The sequence below is a fragment of the Camelus bactrianus genome, chromosome 23, assembly GCF_048773025.1.
Source record: "Camelus bactrianus isolate YW-2024 breed Bactrian camel chromosome 23, ASM4877302v1, whole genome shotgun sequence".
NCBI classification, from domain to species: domain Eukaryota; kingdom Metazoa; phylum Chordata; class Mammalia; order Artiodactyla; family Camelidae; genus Camelus; species Camelus bactrianus.
In genome coordinates, this window is record NC_133561.1 from 15,186,031 (window position 1) to 15,202,601 (window position 16,571).

A 16,571-nucleotide genomic window follows, 5' to 3' on the forward strand; every position below is an offset into this window, starting at 1 on the left:
TACCTGGATGTGCGACCTGTCTCCCAGGCACGGCGGGCTGGAGAGGCATCCCTGTGCTCAGGGAGCAGGCGAGCGGGCTGCATGCTGCTGCTCTCTGCTTTGGGAGGAAGAACATTTTTGGGAAGGAGGCCAGGCCAGGCCCCAGAGACAGCCCTGAATGTTTCTTTCCTGGGAAATAAGGTACTTACCTAGGGTTCTCTGAGTCACGCCCCTCCACTTATGGGGATGCAGGGAAGGACGGGGTGGCGTGAAGAGCTGAGACCTGGCTCAACAGGGATCCTGGGAAGGATGCTGGGGGAGGCTGCCCACAGTGATCTCTGGACCCCCACTCCCACCCAGCTGCCCACGCCATCTGTCTGTGAGCCAGCCAGGTGGAGTTTAAGCGTGAACACAAGTGAAAACCAGCTTCCATCACCAAACAATGTTATAATTACCCAGCATGCTATTGCCCAGGACACCAGGTGAGGCAAGCCCTTCCCAGTCCCTTCCCTCCTTCAGCCTCTGTTTCTAGTCCTTCAGTGTCTCCATCCCCTATGACCACCATCCCTGCCCCTCCCTGCCCGCCCGACTGCACTCCACTATTAAAGTCACGCTTCCAACTGTCACTTTCTTTTTAATTTTTAATCAGTCCGTGTCAAGAAAAAACAGAATTTGATCAAGGTTCCCGCTCTCACTGCTCTAACAGCATAGCAATTTTATGGATCAGAGTTTTGTTTATATTTGTCTAAAACCCCGAGGAGAAAAGGAATCAACTCTGCAGATCAACATGTATTTGAAGAGACACTTCAGGACTCGGGAGATGTTTTTATCAATCATTTTCTTATGAGCAATCCCTGGTGGGCACTGAGAGAGCGCGGTGGATATGCCGGATTGACAGGCAGGTGAGGCAGCCGGGAAGCAGGAGGGGAGAGCAGTCTGTCTTTGGGCCAGGCAGCCAGCCCACGGACTTTGCAGGACAAAATAAAAAGGAAAAAAAAATCCAATATCATACTTTATTTGGAGGAGGAATGTGTTTTCAGAAACAATTTCTGTTTTGGAAAATTAAATATGGCTGAGTTTGGGAGCGGGGCCAACAACCCAAAGGGTTACCCGGGTGGGGGCTCACGACTCAGATAAATTGTCATGTGGAATCTTTTAAAAATGCCAGAACAAAATGTTACCTTGGTTACTTCTCCACCATGAGATGTATTTGAACACAGTCTGACCATCTGTAAAGTCATAAGACTTATCCAATGCCATGGGTCCATGTGCTAGACCATGAATACAAATACGATATTTCACCAAAGGACAGCACAGAGGACAGGAACTGTCCTTGTTGAAGAAATTTCCAGAAAGCAGAGTCTGACCGAGTCCTTCCTTTCCTTTCTCACTGGAACCGCCAAATCCCGCTTTGGTCTTGCTTTGAGCAGAGTTGTCCAGACCAAGGGACACACGAGAACCTTCACCCTGGGAGCCTGCAGGGGGCGCTCTGCTGCTCAGCACAGACTTCCCGCGGAGGCTGAGCCATCCAAATTTGGTGTCCAGAGACAGTTTGAAGCGGATTTGAGAAGCAATTTACATAATGTGACATGCTTTCAGAGGAGGCAGGTAGCACTCATAAGTCAACGGGATGTGGGATTCGGTGGGATACGCGTGGAACTGTCTGTCCCATGTTCTGTAGCATGAGACACACTTAACACCTTCATCCAGGACCACACAGGGTTTCCCCTTGTCCTTCTGTTCCTCATGGGTCTTGGCAAATCCTCAGGTTTCATTTAAAAGCACTGCCACCGCCGTCTGTCAGCCTCACTGCTGAGTCCAAGATGTACCATGTGAGTCACTGTCCCCATTGTCGATAAATTCGCAAACGTCCCCCATCCCCCCCACGCTCTGTCCTTTGGACGCCTCACTCCAAGGTACAAGGCTCCCATCCCCAAAGGCGCAGCAGAATCATCAAGACTTTGCCCGGTTACGGGTCTTCTTCCATTAGAGGGATCTCTGTAAAAGAAGAGGTGCTTATTACACTCATACACAGAAAAACACCGCAAAGATCTGGAATCGTGAGCTTTATTAAAATGTCTGCCATTCTTGAAGTCAGTGAGAAGAAGGAAACGCTAAGTTCCACATATGGGTTAACAATCAAATAAATCAACTTCTTTGTACAACACTATTTACTAGAAAATCTCATACCCAGCTCATAAAAAATAAACTGTTAGGCTTCAACCATGCGCCCTTAATGGTCATACAAACCAAAAGGTTACAAGTCCAAGTACAGATAGGAGGGGAGGTACTGGGGAAGAGGAGCTCTGTGGGGAACCAGGAGACCCCTGTTTCCACGTCATTACTGCTACGCACGGTCAGTATAAGCTGGGATGAGTGCTCTCGCCTGAAAAGTGGTGCTGGGGGCCCCCTCCCCTGGGAAACAGAGCTCTGCTTAGTGTGGTGACTTTTTACTGTTTTACCATGAGCTGCGATCTGCCTTTCCTTGTGACAGGCACAGACATCTTTATTTCCAGCTGGCAAACATAACCTGTAAGTACACAGAACGTCTCCTGAGCTGTGCCCTCCTGCTGCACCTGGGTCTCCCCTTTCTGCATGTGCGTGTTATTCTGCTCCTAAGCACCACTTGCAGAAGTCCTGCTTGATTGAGGGAGACAGAAGATAAAGCCTCCTGGATCGCACGGAGGCTATGAAACCCAAGTTCCGTCCCCTGCAGCCTTTCCACTCTGGATGGCCTGGCGCTCTTTTGTGCCTCCTGAAATTTCAGTTAATGGGCTTATCACTTGTGAGATGCGGATCATTGCTTCCAATAACTGGCCCTGCCCACGGCCTTGCCATGCAGAGAGAGCAAGATGCAGTTTAAGCTGAGTGAGATGGAAGCACTGATTGGGCTCTGAGCTGCGGAGTGGTGGGGGCGGGGCCTCGGGGCAAACACTTACCATCCGCAATGTCGATGCCCGCGCTGGTGGATGCCACCTCCCCCGCCGTGCTGGGGATTGTGTCAGGGCTGTCGGAAGTGGAGCGACTGCCCCCTTGGCACGAGGGAGGTGAATAGAGACTCTGGAGCAGCTCTTCGGAGCCTGAGACGCTGTCACAGGTTTCTGACTCCCCTGGGCCTGTGTCCGTGTCCCCTGAGCCAGGGTAGGCTGGGGGGCTCTGGTCGTCCACGGGTAAGGGGCAGCCCTGGCCCACGGAGGCCAGGTACCCGGGGCCTAAGGCACTCAAGCCACCGCTCACAGCCTCGTCGTAGGATGGGAGCATGACGGGCACGCCGTCCACCACCACGAAGTCGGGGTCACTGCTGGAACTCCTGGGGGGCCCCCTGTGGAAAGGAGAGCGATGCCAACATGTCAGGTGGCACCTCACTCTGGGAATGAGGCCACAGGCCCCCCCACTGCAGCTGGGGTCCTCAGGCCCATGCGGGCAGCGGAGCCCTGTGAGGACGTGGTCCAGCCTCCCTGTCGGTCTCCTCCAGCAGATGGTGGGCTTTCTTGTCCTCGCTGGCTCCAGCCTCCTGCCTCCCTCATGTTCTTCCCTATCACCTCTGGGCTCCACTATCTCCCCATGCTTCTCTCTTCCCCCGTTTAACCTCTGGGCTTGGCCTTACAGCCATAAATTCATGAACAGGGATGATATGGCCCATTCCAGCCAAGCACCTCCATGCTCCCATGCGGTGTCCCTCAGGAAGGCTGTTGGAAGCGGAATAGTACCATAAAAGTCTGGGGAACCGTGGACCCACGCACCCCTTGCAGCCAGCCCCTATGCTTCTTACACTTCTGGTTCGTTTTCTGCTGCAGTAGCAAAATCACTCCTTTTTCATCAAGACAGAAAAACATCAGAAATCAAAAAAAGATACTGACCGAAGCTCACATGTGAAGCCGAGGAGGATGGAGACCCGCCCTCTGCAGGTCCCACCCAGCAGGTTCGGATCCTACTTCAAGGCAGGAGCTCACCAGCTCTGTCCTGGCTCTCAGTTCCAGAGCCTTTTCTCCTTCCTGAGTCTTGCCACGGGTTTGCACACTGGTTTTGCACCTCTGATTGGGTCAGTCACCTTGGACCTTGTTCCTAATTAGTTCCGTGTATTTCTTATCCTCCCTGTGGCCTGGAAGCTCCAAGATATGTAACTCCAGAGCTGCGTGCACGTAGTGGGCAAAGGGACGGTGCCCCTGGGCAGGAGAGGGGGTGCGGGGTGTGCAGCCCTGACTATCCTCCCCTTCTCTGCACCCCCCACGATGCCGCCTCAAAAATATCCATCCAGGGAAGGAGGGAGAAGGGGCTCACGGAGGGAGGGAGGAAAGAGGGAAATGAATCTGTCTTCAACTTGGTTTTCTGACCCTAGACACCCCAAAACCTCCCTGTTTTTGCTTTCTCCCCTCTTCTCCCTTAGAAGCTCAACTCCACTCATCAAGGCCGACCATCCTGTTTCTCTGCTGCTCAAGGCGGCTGCACTGAGCCTGACCCAGGATGGCCAGGACGGCAGCCCAGGCCATGGCACTGACCTGGGGGGAAAGTGGGCCTTGAACTTGGTCTGGAACATCCTGGCCAGGATGACGAGCAGCAGCACCAGCAGCACGCTGGTGGCCGTGAACGCCACGATCTTCCACGTGGTCAGGAGGGTCTCGTGGGTGCCGGGCCACGTTTGCTCTGTCGGGAGAGAGAACAAAGCAGCACGTGAGGATCCCAGACTGTGACAGGTCACATCAGGAAACGCTGTCTCCAGCCTGGTCTCCGCCAGGTTGAAGACACACTCACGTGCTCCTGTTCCAGACCAGGGCAGGGCCTGGCGTGGAGCTATGTCCCTGCTTCTTAGGCAGAGAACAGAGGGGTCCCTCTCCCCTGGAGAAGTCGAGTTCTCTAATGGACCGAGGGCGGGGGAGCAGGGAGCAGGGCTCAAGCCCTTTGTGTGTTCTGGGCTAGACTGTCTTTGGAGTGAAGAAAGGGCCGAGGAAAAAGGGATGTGCCCGCTCCAGGGCCCTCATTCTCCATCACCTCTGGCCACCAACACATCTGCCAGGTGAGAAAAAGCAGGAGCAGACCCTTCCAGCCTAGATTCCCACCCTCTGGGCACAAGCTGCCCTGTGTCTTCCACTTCGCCTCCCTTGCTGCCGCCTTCTCCTCCCCTTCCCTCACCTGGCTTGGAAGCCGCCCTCTCCACCCCCCTGCTCTCCTCCCCCATGGGTTCCCGGTACCATTCGTGGGCTCCAGATGTGCCGGGTTAACATGCTTCTCCCACAGGCTGCGCCCAGGGGAAAAGTCTGCAGCCATCACCCCCATTCGGGACAGGCGGCCAGGGCCCCGCGCAGGACCGGGGCGGGTGGGAGACGGTGGGTGGGTGAGCGCTGGTGTCCAGGTCTCCATCGTGTGGTCACTACCCTGGTGCGCTGGGACCGGTGGGGATGCTGGTTCACTGGTAATTTGCTATTTACTATGAAGCCTGATGCTTGCAAATGGCTCACGTTTTTAGACCTGAGAACAGGTCTTACCCCTAATAATACCGTTTGTGGTCTGATATGCGTCCTTGAGCAGAGGGGTAAGGGGGAGCTACGCATGGCTTGGGTCATGCCCATGGGCCTGTGTCCTCGTCCGTGAGAGGGGACAAAGCTGGGAGAAGACAGAGAGCACAGAGGCTGGGTCCTCCCATGGGAGCTAGGGGTCTAGGGACCCTGTTCAGAGGGTCAGTATTGTCACCTGGGCATGGTGACCCTCTGAAAAGGGCTTGGAATCATCAGCCTGGGAATCACTGCCACACGTGTCCACAAAGATGAGTTTCTATATCCTGCTCCTAACACTGCGGGTGGGGGAGGAGGGATGGGGCTCAGAACACAGACACCAGCCACCGTGTGTTGTCTGAACCCAGACCGTCCCAGGACGCCCTGGACGTGCTCACCCGACTTGATGCAGTAGACTTGATAGGAGGGAAACCACTCCCCGTACTGGCAGGTGATGTACTTGTAATCACTGGTGAGGCTGTAGCCGGGGTCGCAGTAAAACTCCACCACGGTCCCGTGGTTGTAGCGCTCACAAGGCCGCGGGTGGCAGACGAAATCACCGTGGCTCACCATGGGAGGTAGCGGGCAGACTTGGGCAGTGGGGGAGAATAAAAGTTTCAGAACCACAAGCTTATCCTTTCTGAACCCTCAATGCAGAGATCGAGTTTGGTGAACACATCACTCAGAGATGCGCTTGTACACGAACCATCAGACCAGTGAGCTGTCCCCAGGACAGTCCCTTCTCCTGTGCTTTCACGTGACACCTGCTATGACATCCTGAGCAGTGCCGCTGTCACGTGGCATTGTAAAGCACATCGTGAAAGAGAGGTTCGTTTTACATTGCAAAGGGTACGTCTATTGAACAGATAGTATTAAGCTGCTCTGTTAATAATGCATGTTATTATGTGCCAGACAACCTAGTAAATAAAATTAAGATATTTATGGACAAAATCTTCACTGAAAGGAACAGCTATACCAAGCCTGTTTCTGTGGCTATGGTAGGAATTTGGGACTGTCCAAATCCCCGGTGTCCCCAATCTTATCCCCAAATGTCCTACTGGGATGTGACAGATAACATACACGGAGCTCGTCCACTGGCTCCGTGTGCAGGCCCAGGCCGCAGCCTCCCACTCACGGCCCGCTGACCCGTGCGGAGGAGCCGATGGTCCTGGGCTTGGTTCTGCCACCAATATGCTCCATGACATCACAAAGGTCACATAACCAGTTTAAGCCTTGATCTTCTCCTCTGTAAAATGGGAGCTTCTTCTACCTTTGATAATATTTTATGGTCTTTCTGACCCTAATATTCTATGATTTTAGGGGAAGAAAAGTTGCTTTCAGTTGCCTCTCTTGAGCCTGCACTCCGGGCTGCAAGGTAAGAACGGTTCTGTCTCTGGGTCCAGAAGGATGTTTTCATGGAGTTTGGTGCTCATTCATTTCTTCCCACAGAGGGCTCTCTTACCTGGATGAGGGGCTCGGAAGTCCTCAAACATTCCTGCTGTTGCCCTTAAACACTCCTCAAGAAACAATCAGAGCACAGACTACGAAGGCCAGCTCTAAACCCATGCCTCCCGAGACCACAATGAGCTTTGACCAAAAAAAGGAGTTAACTTCTAGCCCAAGCCCCAGCCAGCACAGGCCCACAGGCAGGCCTCCCCGCTCCCCCAGCGCAGGCGCGTCTGCAGGGAGCTGCCCACCCACACAGGCCGCTGGAAGGGAGTTCTCACTGGCAGCAACCTGGGCCCACTAAGACCGGTCAGCAAGATGGGCCCACCCGATGGAGAGGTCCCCTGGCATGTGGCCGAGACGCTATTTACAGACACTGTCTCTCATCCTGCAAACAACACCGCAATGCAGATCTTTGCTGGCTCTTTTCAGAGATGGGGAAACAAACTCAGAGAGGTCAAGTTCTTCAGAAGCAGCTGGAGGATGGAGTAAAGCTCAGGCCTGCTCCAGACAGGGATCAGGCTGCGTTCCAGCTCAACTCCTCACCAGCCGAGTGACCCTGAACAAGTTGCTGATCAACTCCGAGCTTCAGTGTCCTGTCAGTAAGATGGGAGCGTCTGGGGGTTATTCTGAGGAAGGCTGGCCAGGGCTCAGTTCAGAGCTGACATGATGCAGGGGAAGTCAGGACACCCGGGACCCAGGCATCTACAGAGAGGGGCCGGAATGAACAACGGTTTCCACAGGTGATGGAAAAGCCAACGGGGGCAATGAGGTCCCTGAGATTAGCAGCAGCAGGAAGCCTCTACCGCCCTGGGCAGGCAGGATGAAAGGTCCTAGGGTCTAGGCCCCCATGGATGTTGGAGCCATGAAGGTGCGTCTTGTGGGAGTTGGAAACCAAAGAAGTTCAGACGCTGCCAGAGATGCCCCCAGGGCAGAGAGGGTCAGGGTCTAATGCCCCTGCTTCTTCACCTCTGGACAAAGCCAGTGGGGAGCCAGCTGAGCAGGGAGCCTGGGGAACGTGGTCGGCAGGGGGCGGGGCAGGGGAAGGTCCAGGACCAGGTCTAAGGCCCACAGCCCCAGAGTGTGCTCCGTGAATGGTGGCTGGCAGGTGACTGCGGCCCGGGTACCACTGGTGGACCTGGCAGAGTCGGGGCTGGAGCTCTGGCTTTCTGCTGGCTCAGGGCATCTCCCGTCCTGGCAGTCGCACACCCTCCACCGAGCTGCCCAGGCCATGGAGTCCCATCACCCAATGCATTTCTAGTTCCACAAACTGGGGCTTCTGTCAAATCCACTACCTCCAGGGTGTTCTGAGAGTATCCCTGGGAGGGGAGCAGGGCAGCAGGAGAGGAACGGGAAGGGGAAGACGCTGGCGAGGAGGAGGGAGAGAGAAGAGGCACCAGCAGTGCCGAGCTGGTCCTGCGATGCCAGCGGGGACTCGCAGCCAGGGCCCCTTCTTCCCCTAAGGCCCCTCCCTCCGCGCCGTTTGTCTTGGGAGAGCACATGGAAGGGAGAGTGTCGCATGCTCCGGCACCCGACCCGGGAGGGGGGTCACGGGGCTGTCAGAGCCGCCTTCCTGGACTGAAGCATGCCCTGCCGACCAGAGTGAAGGGGAGATTTGATGTCTGCTGTATGGCCAGCCTGACAGCAAAGTGTGCCACTCTGACGGCCTCCAGGGCTCCCGTGGCCGCTGGGAGTCCCGCCCTCCTGTGAGGGCTCCCCCAGTGCCGCAGAGGCTCATGGGAGGCCCTTTCCACTGCCAAGGTGTACAGAGCAGCAGGGCCTCCTCCTAGCTGCCTCCAGACAAATCCCCAAGGGTCCCTATAAGATGAGAACATTACCGGAACATTTTCAAGGCCCAGAAAATGTCATGAGAGGTTAAAGAGACCCTGTAGGTACATGCAGGTTTGTTATGCCGACTAAACCCTGTCGCTCACCATCTGGTTCTACAAGAACGAAGTCACCAGCCACTCCAGTCACTGACCTTCAGCACACCCTGAAAGGAGTTCAGTGCTGAGAATCAAGTTTGAGGCCCTCTGTGCTCTGAGAAAAACTGGCAGAAAGGTCTTCAGATAGTTAGATATTTTCAGAAGATTTTATGAGCCCAATTTCCTGCATCTTCTCCTATCTAGGAAAGCACTAACACCATTACCGGAGACCTCTGCTCCTCGTGACTAGCAGGGACCTTCAGCCAAAATGTGTGCTTGACTGCACGTGTCCCGCTTCACCAAAATCACATATATACTGACCTCCGGTCCCGTCTCTTCGGAGCATATCCTTGGAGCCGAGCGGTTGTCTCCTGGTCTCTCGCCCTCATTTTGCCCAAATAGAGCTTAACTCACAACTCTCTTGTTGTGCTTTTTTTCCCCCTTCAGTCAACAGTTTTCAGCAGCATATTTCCTCACTTGGCCTGAGGGTAAAGGGCTGTTCAAGTCACGGCCTTAACCGGGAGGCAGGTGGTCCATGATGCGCTAAGGAAGGATGGGCTGACCAGATCCTTCATCAAACAAGGGAGGGAGGGTGCACAGCGTCTGCACAGGGGCTCGGGCTTGGAGGTTCCCAAATTTAGGTTCAAATCCTGGCTCTACACTGATGAGCTGGGGGGATCAGGTAGCTTGTTCAACTTCTCGAGGGAGTTAACTTCCCTGTCTTGTTACTTCCTAGGGTTGTTGTGAGGATTAGAAAGTGTATGGAATGTACGTAACACAAACATCGGAACACAGCAGTCACTTACTAAATCAGGCATCACTGGTGCCTGAACTTGCTGAGTTTGGTGCCGCCCTCCTGTACGATCAGGACACCTGGATTGCACCAGTCCGGCCCCAGGCACTCCTGGGGGAACCTGGAAGCACCTCACCGGCAGGTTTCCTCAGAGGCCAGATCCAAACCACCCATGCAAGAGGCTTTGATTCCCAGACTGTCATCATCTAGTCGGCTGCTAACGGAGATGCATTTGCCCCCTAAATGGAAACATTTATCTTCACACTTTGCAGGGTTTCTAGTGATTGCAGCCTGGCCGCCGTTAGTTTTGCTGCCAGGGAAGCCTCCACGCATCCTAGTAGGGGCAGAGGGTGGGGTGTGTTCTTTGAACTTGGAAGGAACAGACAACCAAGGTGTTAATGATAAATTTGGGGAGCTTATTTAAAAATAACAGTATAGGGTAATCTGAGACTCAGGGATTCCTCCTCCCATCACAGCCTCTCACCATGGGGTCAAAGTGAGTTCTGCTACCTCTCTCCTCTCCTACCTTCCCTGAGAGGTGGACAGCAAAACCACCTAGGGTTTCCTAGAGCTTCTGGTTGGTCAAAGGGCACTTGACTTCCCTTAGGGCCCCTTAGGCTCAGCCGACAGCTCAGACCCCAGCAGCTGCTGGTTCTAAGCAAAATAACACCCTTGAAAATCCGTGGGTGGTGTGAACAAAAATTCTTCTGCAACTCTCTTTTTTTCCTAAATGTTTCCCACAACTTTAGAAATTATTAGCAACAGTTGTAGGTCTTGTGAGGCTTGGAGTCTGGACCTTGAGGGGTTTCAGGCAGAGCGCAGGTGAATTTGCTGAGACTCGGCCAGAAACCATCATATTACTCTGCTCCTGGCTTTATCACGAGGGTGATGGCTCCTTCCTGATTGGCAGGACAAGTCCCACCTACCCAAATGGCCGCAAAGTACAGCTTTCACCATATTTAGTCTCCTGTGGGCTAGACTGGGGGGCAGAGATGGGGTGCAGAGCCCAGGGAGCCCCCGTCTGCCTGGGCTGACCTGAGTTGGGGCTGGAGATGCCAGGCACAGGCTGCTTATCCCTGTGATTTCCCCAAATAGGCCCTCCCTTCCATCCAGCCTTCTCCTCTCCCCAAGAAATCCCCTGCCTCCTTCCAACTGAGCACCCTTCCTCACCCACTTCTGGCTGTTTCCACCTATTTACATTTAATTGCAGGACAAACACCTGCTTTTTCACCCAGCCCTCTGCATGACCCGGCGTGATCTCGGAATTCCTGGGCACTGTGAACATTTCCCATTCCTTGTGTTTGCACAAATCCGTAACTTTCTGAGAGCCGGGGCTGTGTCTTTTAAATTGCTGTCACTCCTACAGCACCCAGCACTATTTTTGATAAACATTTGCTATTCCAGTGAATGAAAACTTTAAAGTCTTCACGATAAGCCAGAGGCCCTCTCCTCCCCATTACCCTCCCACGGGCAAACAGCTGCAATTTTCCTGCTGTTTCTGGTACCATTTTCACTGGGAAAGAAAAAAAAGTTGAGATGTGATAATAGCTTAATCAAAGCTTCACCACAAGCACACAACACAAAGATTCATGTGTACTTATGAAGGTCTTCGTGAAGGGCGACAGCGCTTTGTTGGTCTCCCCTCTAAGAAATACACTGAAATAGAGAGGTCAAGGTTCCTAACATGCTCAAAACAATGCTGTTTGCTTCCTCCCATGATGCACCTAACAAGCATGCAGATCCTGCAATGGAGTATCTGATAAAATGCAGTGTTTAATTCGCACATCCTTTATTGCCATGTGGACAATATTTAGAACAGAGCTGGGTGATGCTTGTTGAGGAAAGGTAAGCGTGGGGTTGGGGTGAGGATTAAACCCACTGTAAAAATAAACCTCAGCTGCTGCCAATCTGTGGTGTGGAAAACAATGCACGGGGGAAAGATGCTCAGGGCTTCCTCCTGAAACAAGTGTAAAAATAAAACATACGAAGATTCTATTCTTCTCGCTGGAAAAACCCCTAACAGCTTTTCGCAGAGCTACTGAAGTTTTATGGACAGGGCCCAGTTTTCGGGCAAGGGCAGCGGTCCCCCAGGACCAGCCTCAGTGGGCCGGGGCTGGCCCGGCTGTCCGGTGCTGGACCACTGCTCACACAACCCAGATTTGGAGGGACTGCTGCCCTGGAAACCCGTTCTTGTTTTCCTCAGGGAAGACAAGACTCTTTTCTTAATATTACGCAGCACCTCAGTGAACTCAGCAAAAGGCAGAGCCCACAAAGCCTCTCCTCGGGGGTGCAGTGACATTTTGGGGAGTGCTTCCTTGCAGGACAGGCCAGTGCACTGCAGGGGTTTAACTCTCCAGCTGCCCGGGAAATGCCAGCAGCACCTCCCTGTCCCTGGGACAACCCCAAACCCTCCTACATCTCCAATGCCCTAGAATCACCCTTGGAATCTCCCCCTGCCTCTCACCTTCAGCTCTGGCCCCAGAACCAGCCCCTCCCACCCCACTGACAGGATGCCCGGGCAGGGAGGGAGGGACACAGAGCCGCCTTCTCCCACCCAAGTCACCGCTCCCATCTCTTCAGCCCTGAGGGTTCCCACAGGTGACTCCCGGCCTCTGATGGTGAGTGCTGTTCATCACATGGGGGTGGAGGGCTCGAGGGCCCCAGGGTCAGTCAGCAAAGGCCGCCTTGTGCTTGGGGGACCCACGCTGTGCCCACCCCCAGAATGCAGTTGGAGCATTTTCATTTGCTTTCAGGCAAATAAACCTCAAAGGGCTTCCCTGTGGTCCTTCCATACACCCAGGCTCCCACACCCACCCCCCACTGTCTGAGCTCACAGAAGGTCAACAAATCCATTGCCTGAAGTGAAACGAAGCTGGAGAGAAAGCCTGATGCATTTCTAAGCAGAAACCATCTCTTCCTGTTTGGTATAAACAGCACTAGAGCACCGCATAGACACGGGAACCCATGTTACCTGGACAGGCTGCATTTCAGACCTTCTGAACGAAGAGCCTCCTTGCCTTCCTGTCCAAGTATACTGATTATACCCTTTCACTCCCTTCTTAATTCATTTATTTAAAACACATGTTTTGGACAACCATCGAAACTAGATAATACATTGATCTCATCCTCCTGGGACTTACTAAAACTAGGTGATAAATAAGTAAACATATGAATATTGATTGGCTGGATAAGGCTTCTCTCTCTGCTGCATAAAACATCACACCACACTCACTCTCACACGCACAGGAGGCGGCATGGGCGACCTACACCCACCTCCCGAGGGGCCTGGAAGGCACCTGGGACCAGAAGGAGCCAGATGTTCTTTTACACACAAGAGGATCCCAAATATAAGCTGGTCCTGGCAGGGGACTCAATAACTAGGGGCGTAAAATCTTTAAAAGGCAAGGCCAGGCCATTGAGCTTCCCCTGAGATGGAGACAGGCCAGAGGACAGCTGCCGTGTGCACCCCCCAGTGGAGAAACCGAGGGATCCAGGGACACCAGAGCAGGCCAGGTAAAGGTCCTGGTCCAGGAAAGGTGGCCAAGGGAAGTGCTGGGAAGAACATCCTGGGCAGAGGGGGTGACGTGCAGGGGCTGGCTGGAGGCATGAAGAGAGTAGGGGATGGTGGCTGCATGTGACAAAAGAGGAGAGAGGGCTGCACACAGGAGGGGGAGAGGTAGCCAGGGCAACGTGTGGCTGGAGGCTGCTGGCTGCTCCCACAGTCCTGGTCCCCTTTTGTTCCTGGGCACAGAGATGACTGCACTGCCCAGTGTCCCTTGTTCCTCTAAGTTCTAGTCACTGGAATGTGAGCAAAAGTGATAAATGCTACTACCAGGCCCGATCCACGGAACTCTTCCAAGCTTCTGACTCTAGAATGAGATGACCCCCACCCCCTCGCCAAGGGGTGTACCCTGAAAACAGCAGAGCCGCCATTGGCCCCTGAATGGGCTGGAGAAGAGGCTGATTCATGCTCACTAATTCCACTGCAGGAAAACAAACTTCTATTTCGTTTGAGCCACTATATGGTTTGGGGACCCTTCTCCCAAGAGTGGGTCTACCGTAAACAGTGTGCAAGAGCAAAGCACTCGCTCTCCTGCTGTTCGCTGCTACAGTGACCGGCACCCACCCTCCCCGCCATGTTAACGCTGCATCTGAAGAGCGTCTAAGGACTCATGTCAGTGGTCCATCAACCCTGCACACCGGCTTCCCCTGTGAAGCTTTGCCTAACTGGCCTGGGGTGGGTCCTGGGCGCGGCCAGGTTGTGGAAGCTCCACAGGTGATCGTACTGACCGGTCAGAGTAGAAAGCCCTGCCTCAGCCATCGAATAGAGAGCCGGGGAGATGAATCTCCCTCCTTCTCCACCTGCTGGGACGGATGGTTGACAACATTCAAGGAGCCAGTGTGAGAGGTAAGGTGCCATGGTCTCTGGTCAGGGTCTTCACCTTCCACTAGGCCCTGGCTTTCCAACTGCAGTCCATAGACCATCGGCTTTGGGATCAGCTGGGAGCTTGTGGGAAAGGCAGAGTCCTGAGCCACACCCCAGACCTGCCGGATCAGAGATTTCATTTTAGCAAGAGTCCCGGGTGATTCATATGCACGGTCCACTTTGAGAAGTGCTCCCCCAGACCCCAAGGAAACTGAAGCTGAGCTCAGTGGTGATGAGGAGAGAAAACTCGCTCTTAATGGCAGAGCCTGGCCCTCAGCTGGCCTGGAAGAGTACGGAGACGTGGTGGGAAAGCCAGTGACTAGCTCGAGCGCAAAAGCATCATCTCAAGAAAGCAGCACGTTGTCCCAGCAGCTCCAGGAAACAAGAGCACAGAACTGCTCTCCACACGGACACGACCACCCACACCTTTGCCTTAAGAGTTCTGCTGGCTGTTAATAATCAAAACCACTACTGCCCTGGCTGTCCCCAGGCCAAGTTAAGTTTGAGTAATGATTCCAGGAAGCTGCATGGTACCTACTCTCCATGCCAAAATCATAGCTGTTTCCAAGGTGATGTCCAAAACCTTGCTTTCAGCCCAGGGAAAATCAATAAACATTATGCAGCACGTAACATTTTCCACTTTTGTTTTGCTGTAACAACACGGAAGGCCAATAAATGTGTCCACCCAAGGAAGCAAATGATGACGAGGCTGGGGCTTTGCTTGTGTCCAGGCAGATGGCTCATGGTGCTTACTTGCTCAGAGGTGTGCTGACAGATCAAATTTAAAATCAGTATTACCCAGTATCCTGGAGGGAAGGGCTCAGATCCACTTTCCAACTCAGAGTCACCACATTGGGGGGGGGGGTCCCTAAAGAAATACACAATGCATCTGATGATGACTGTGAAACTTCAGTGCAAAAAATACATATATATATATGGCTTTGCATAAGAAATCCGAAGTGTGCCTGGTTTTGGAGACAGAATGAAGCCACAGAGGAGCACTCAGGTGAGGGAGCAGGTGTAAAATTGTGATTTACTCTGACAGCTTTCTGCGGCCAAGGAACGCTGGTGCTGGAGTCCAAAGCGGACATGTGTTTCTGGGTCCTGATGAGGTGTTCTTCCCTCTTTGCAGTGACTGGAGCGTCAGGGGCTACATCGAGTACAGCCTAACTCACTACAAGGTGAAAATAAATCACAGCTGTAGTGTCAAAGGGTTCAGATGTCTGTGACCCTCTTCCTCAGTAGGACTCCTACAGTTAGAATGCCGGGCGGTAATCGGGGCGTCTTAACTTTTTGTAAGGGACAGAAATCAGGGGCCCAAGATTATAAAGGAGTGTGTCCCACAAGGTAACACAGAAAGCGCACAGGTAAGGGAGCATTTAGAGCAGGTTTCTTCACCTCTCCCTGCAATCAGCAAAACCTTCCACCATTAGAGATCATGCTGAAACTAATTGTTTCCAGGGTATCCTGGCAATTTTTAAGTTCTTTCTCCATCAACTGGATGAAGGCACTACATTGATAAATGGATGTATTGATTTTCTGAACTTCAAATTTTTCTCCCATAAATTTTTTCTTAAATTTTCTCATGTCTCCTCGTTCTTGTCTGTTAGAAGATCCCAGCAGATGAAGGAATGAAGAATTGACTCTAAGTTCATTACAATGGGAAGCAATTGGTTATGCTTTGTTCCTCACTGCGTGTATGTACGTGTGTGTGCTTGGTCCTATGTTCTACCTAGAAAATAAATAGCTGCTTCCTGCTAGCAAAAGTGCTTCTAAGGTTTACACAGTATTTCTTAGTGTTCTGAAAAAAAATGCTATTCTGTGAGAAGTACTATGCTTTTCAACATCTGAACATATTTGAAAACTACTGATTTAGAAGTCATGAACAGTGGAAGCAGGAAAAAAGGGAAAAGTCAGCAAGAAGAACAGAGAAGGAGAGAGTGTGAGATGAGAACGTGAGGGACCAGGAAGACGTAACAGCTCAGTGCATTATTGGGAGACCCTACAGGCAACTCTACATAGTGCAAAGCACATTTTCTTGGGTTCGAACGCTGGTTCAAACGCTTAGGAGCTATGTGACCTTGGGCATTCTATTTAACCTCTTTCTGGGCTAATTTTAGTTTCATCACCTGTAAAACAGGATAGTAATACCTACACTGCCGAGCTTTCATAAAAATTAGACATAGTAGCTGTAAATCAGCAAGCACAGCGCCTGGCACAACAGGAGACACCCGATACACAGTTACTACTGTTAGTAACTATGTTACGTATGCATAGCGGCTATAGTGCCTGTCAGCGAGATGGAAGAGCAAGCAGAAATGACAGCAAGTTCCGCCTGCGGGGGCAGCATCCATGCACTTGTTCCCCTTAACCCCAGCAACAACTCTGCAGAGCAGGTGTTACTGTCTCATTTATATAGATAGCATAATCGAGGCTCAAGAAAGTGAAGTGACTTGTCCAGGGTCACCAACAAATAAACAGAAGAGCTGGGGTTTGACCTCAAATGAGGCTTA

At 52.7% G+C, this 16,571-nt stretch overlaps 1 protein-coding gene across 8 annotated transcripts in view; it reads right to left on the reverse strand.

The window, feature by feature from the left end:
• Window positions 1–978: 978 nt before the first annotated feature.
• Window positions 979–16,571, reverse strand: part of SUSD4 (sushi domain containing 4) — a 109,068-nt gene continuing 93,475 nt past the window's right edge. For 5 of the 8 annotated variants that reach the window (XM_074351662.1, XM_045509483.2, XM_045509481.2 and 2 more), the window contains 5 exons: window positions 5,867–6,058; window positions 4,479–4,623; window positions 2,919–3,301; window positions 2,442–2,509; window positions 979–1,977 (listed from right to left, as the gene is read on the reverse strand). In XM_074351662.1, coding sequence (XP_074207763.1) covers window positions 1,966–1,977; window positions 2,442–2,509; window positions 2,919–3,301; window positions 4,479–4,623; window positions 5,867–6,058 — 800 coding nt within the window. In that variant the 3' untranslated portion in view covers window positions 979–1,965. The remainder of the gene's footprint in view (window positions 1,978–2,441; window positions 2,510–2,918; window positions 3,302–4,478; window positions 4,624–5,866; window positions 6,059–16,571) is intronic. The other 3 variants (XM_045509484.2, XM_045509485.2, XM_010973978.3) reach the window with 1 other exon arrangement.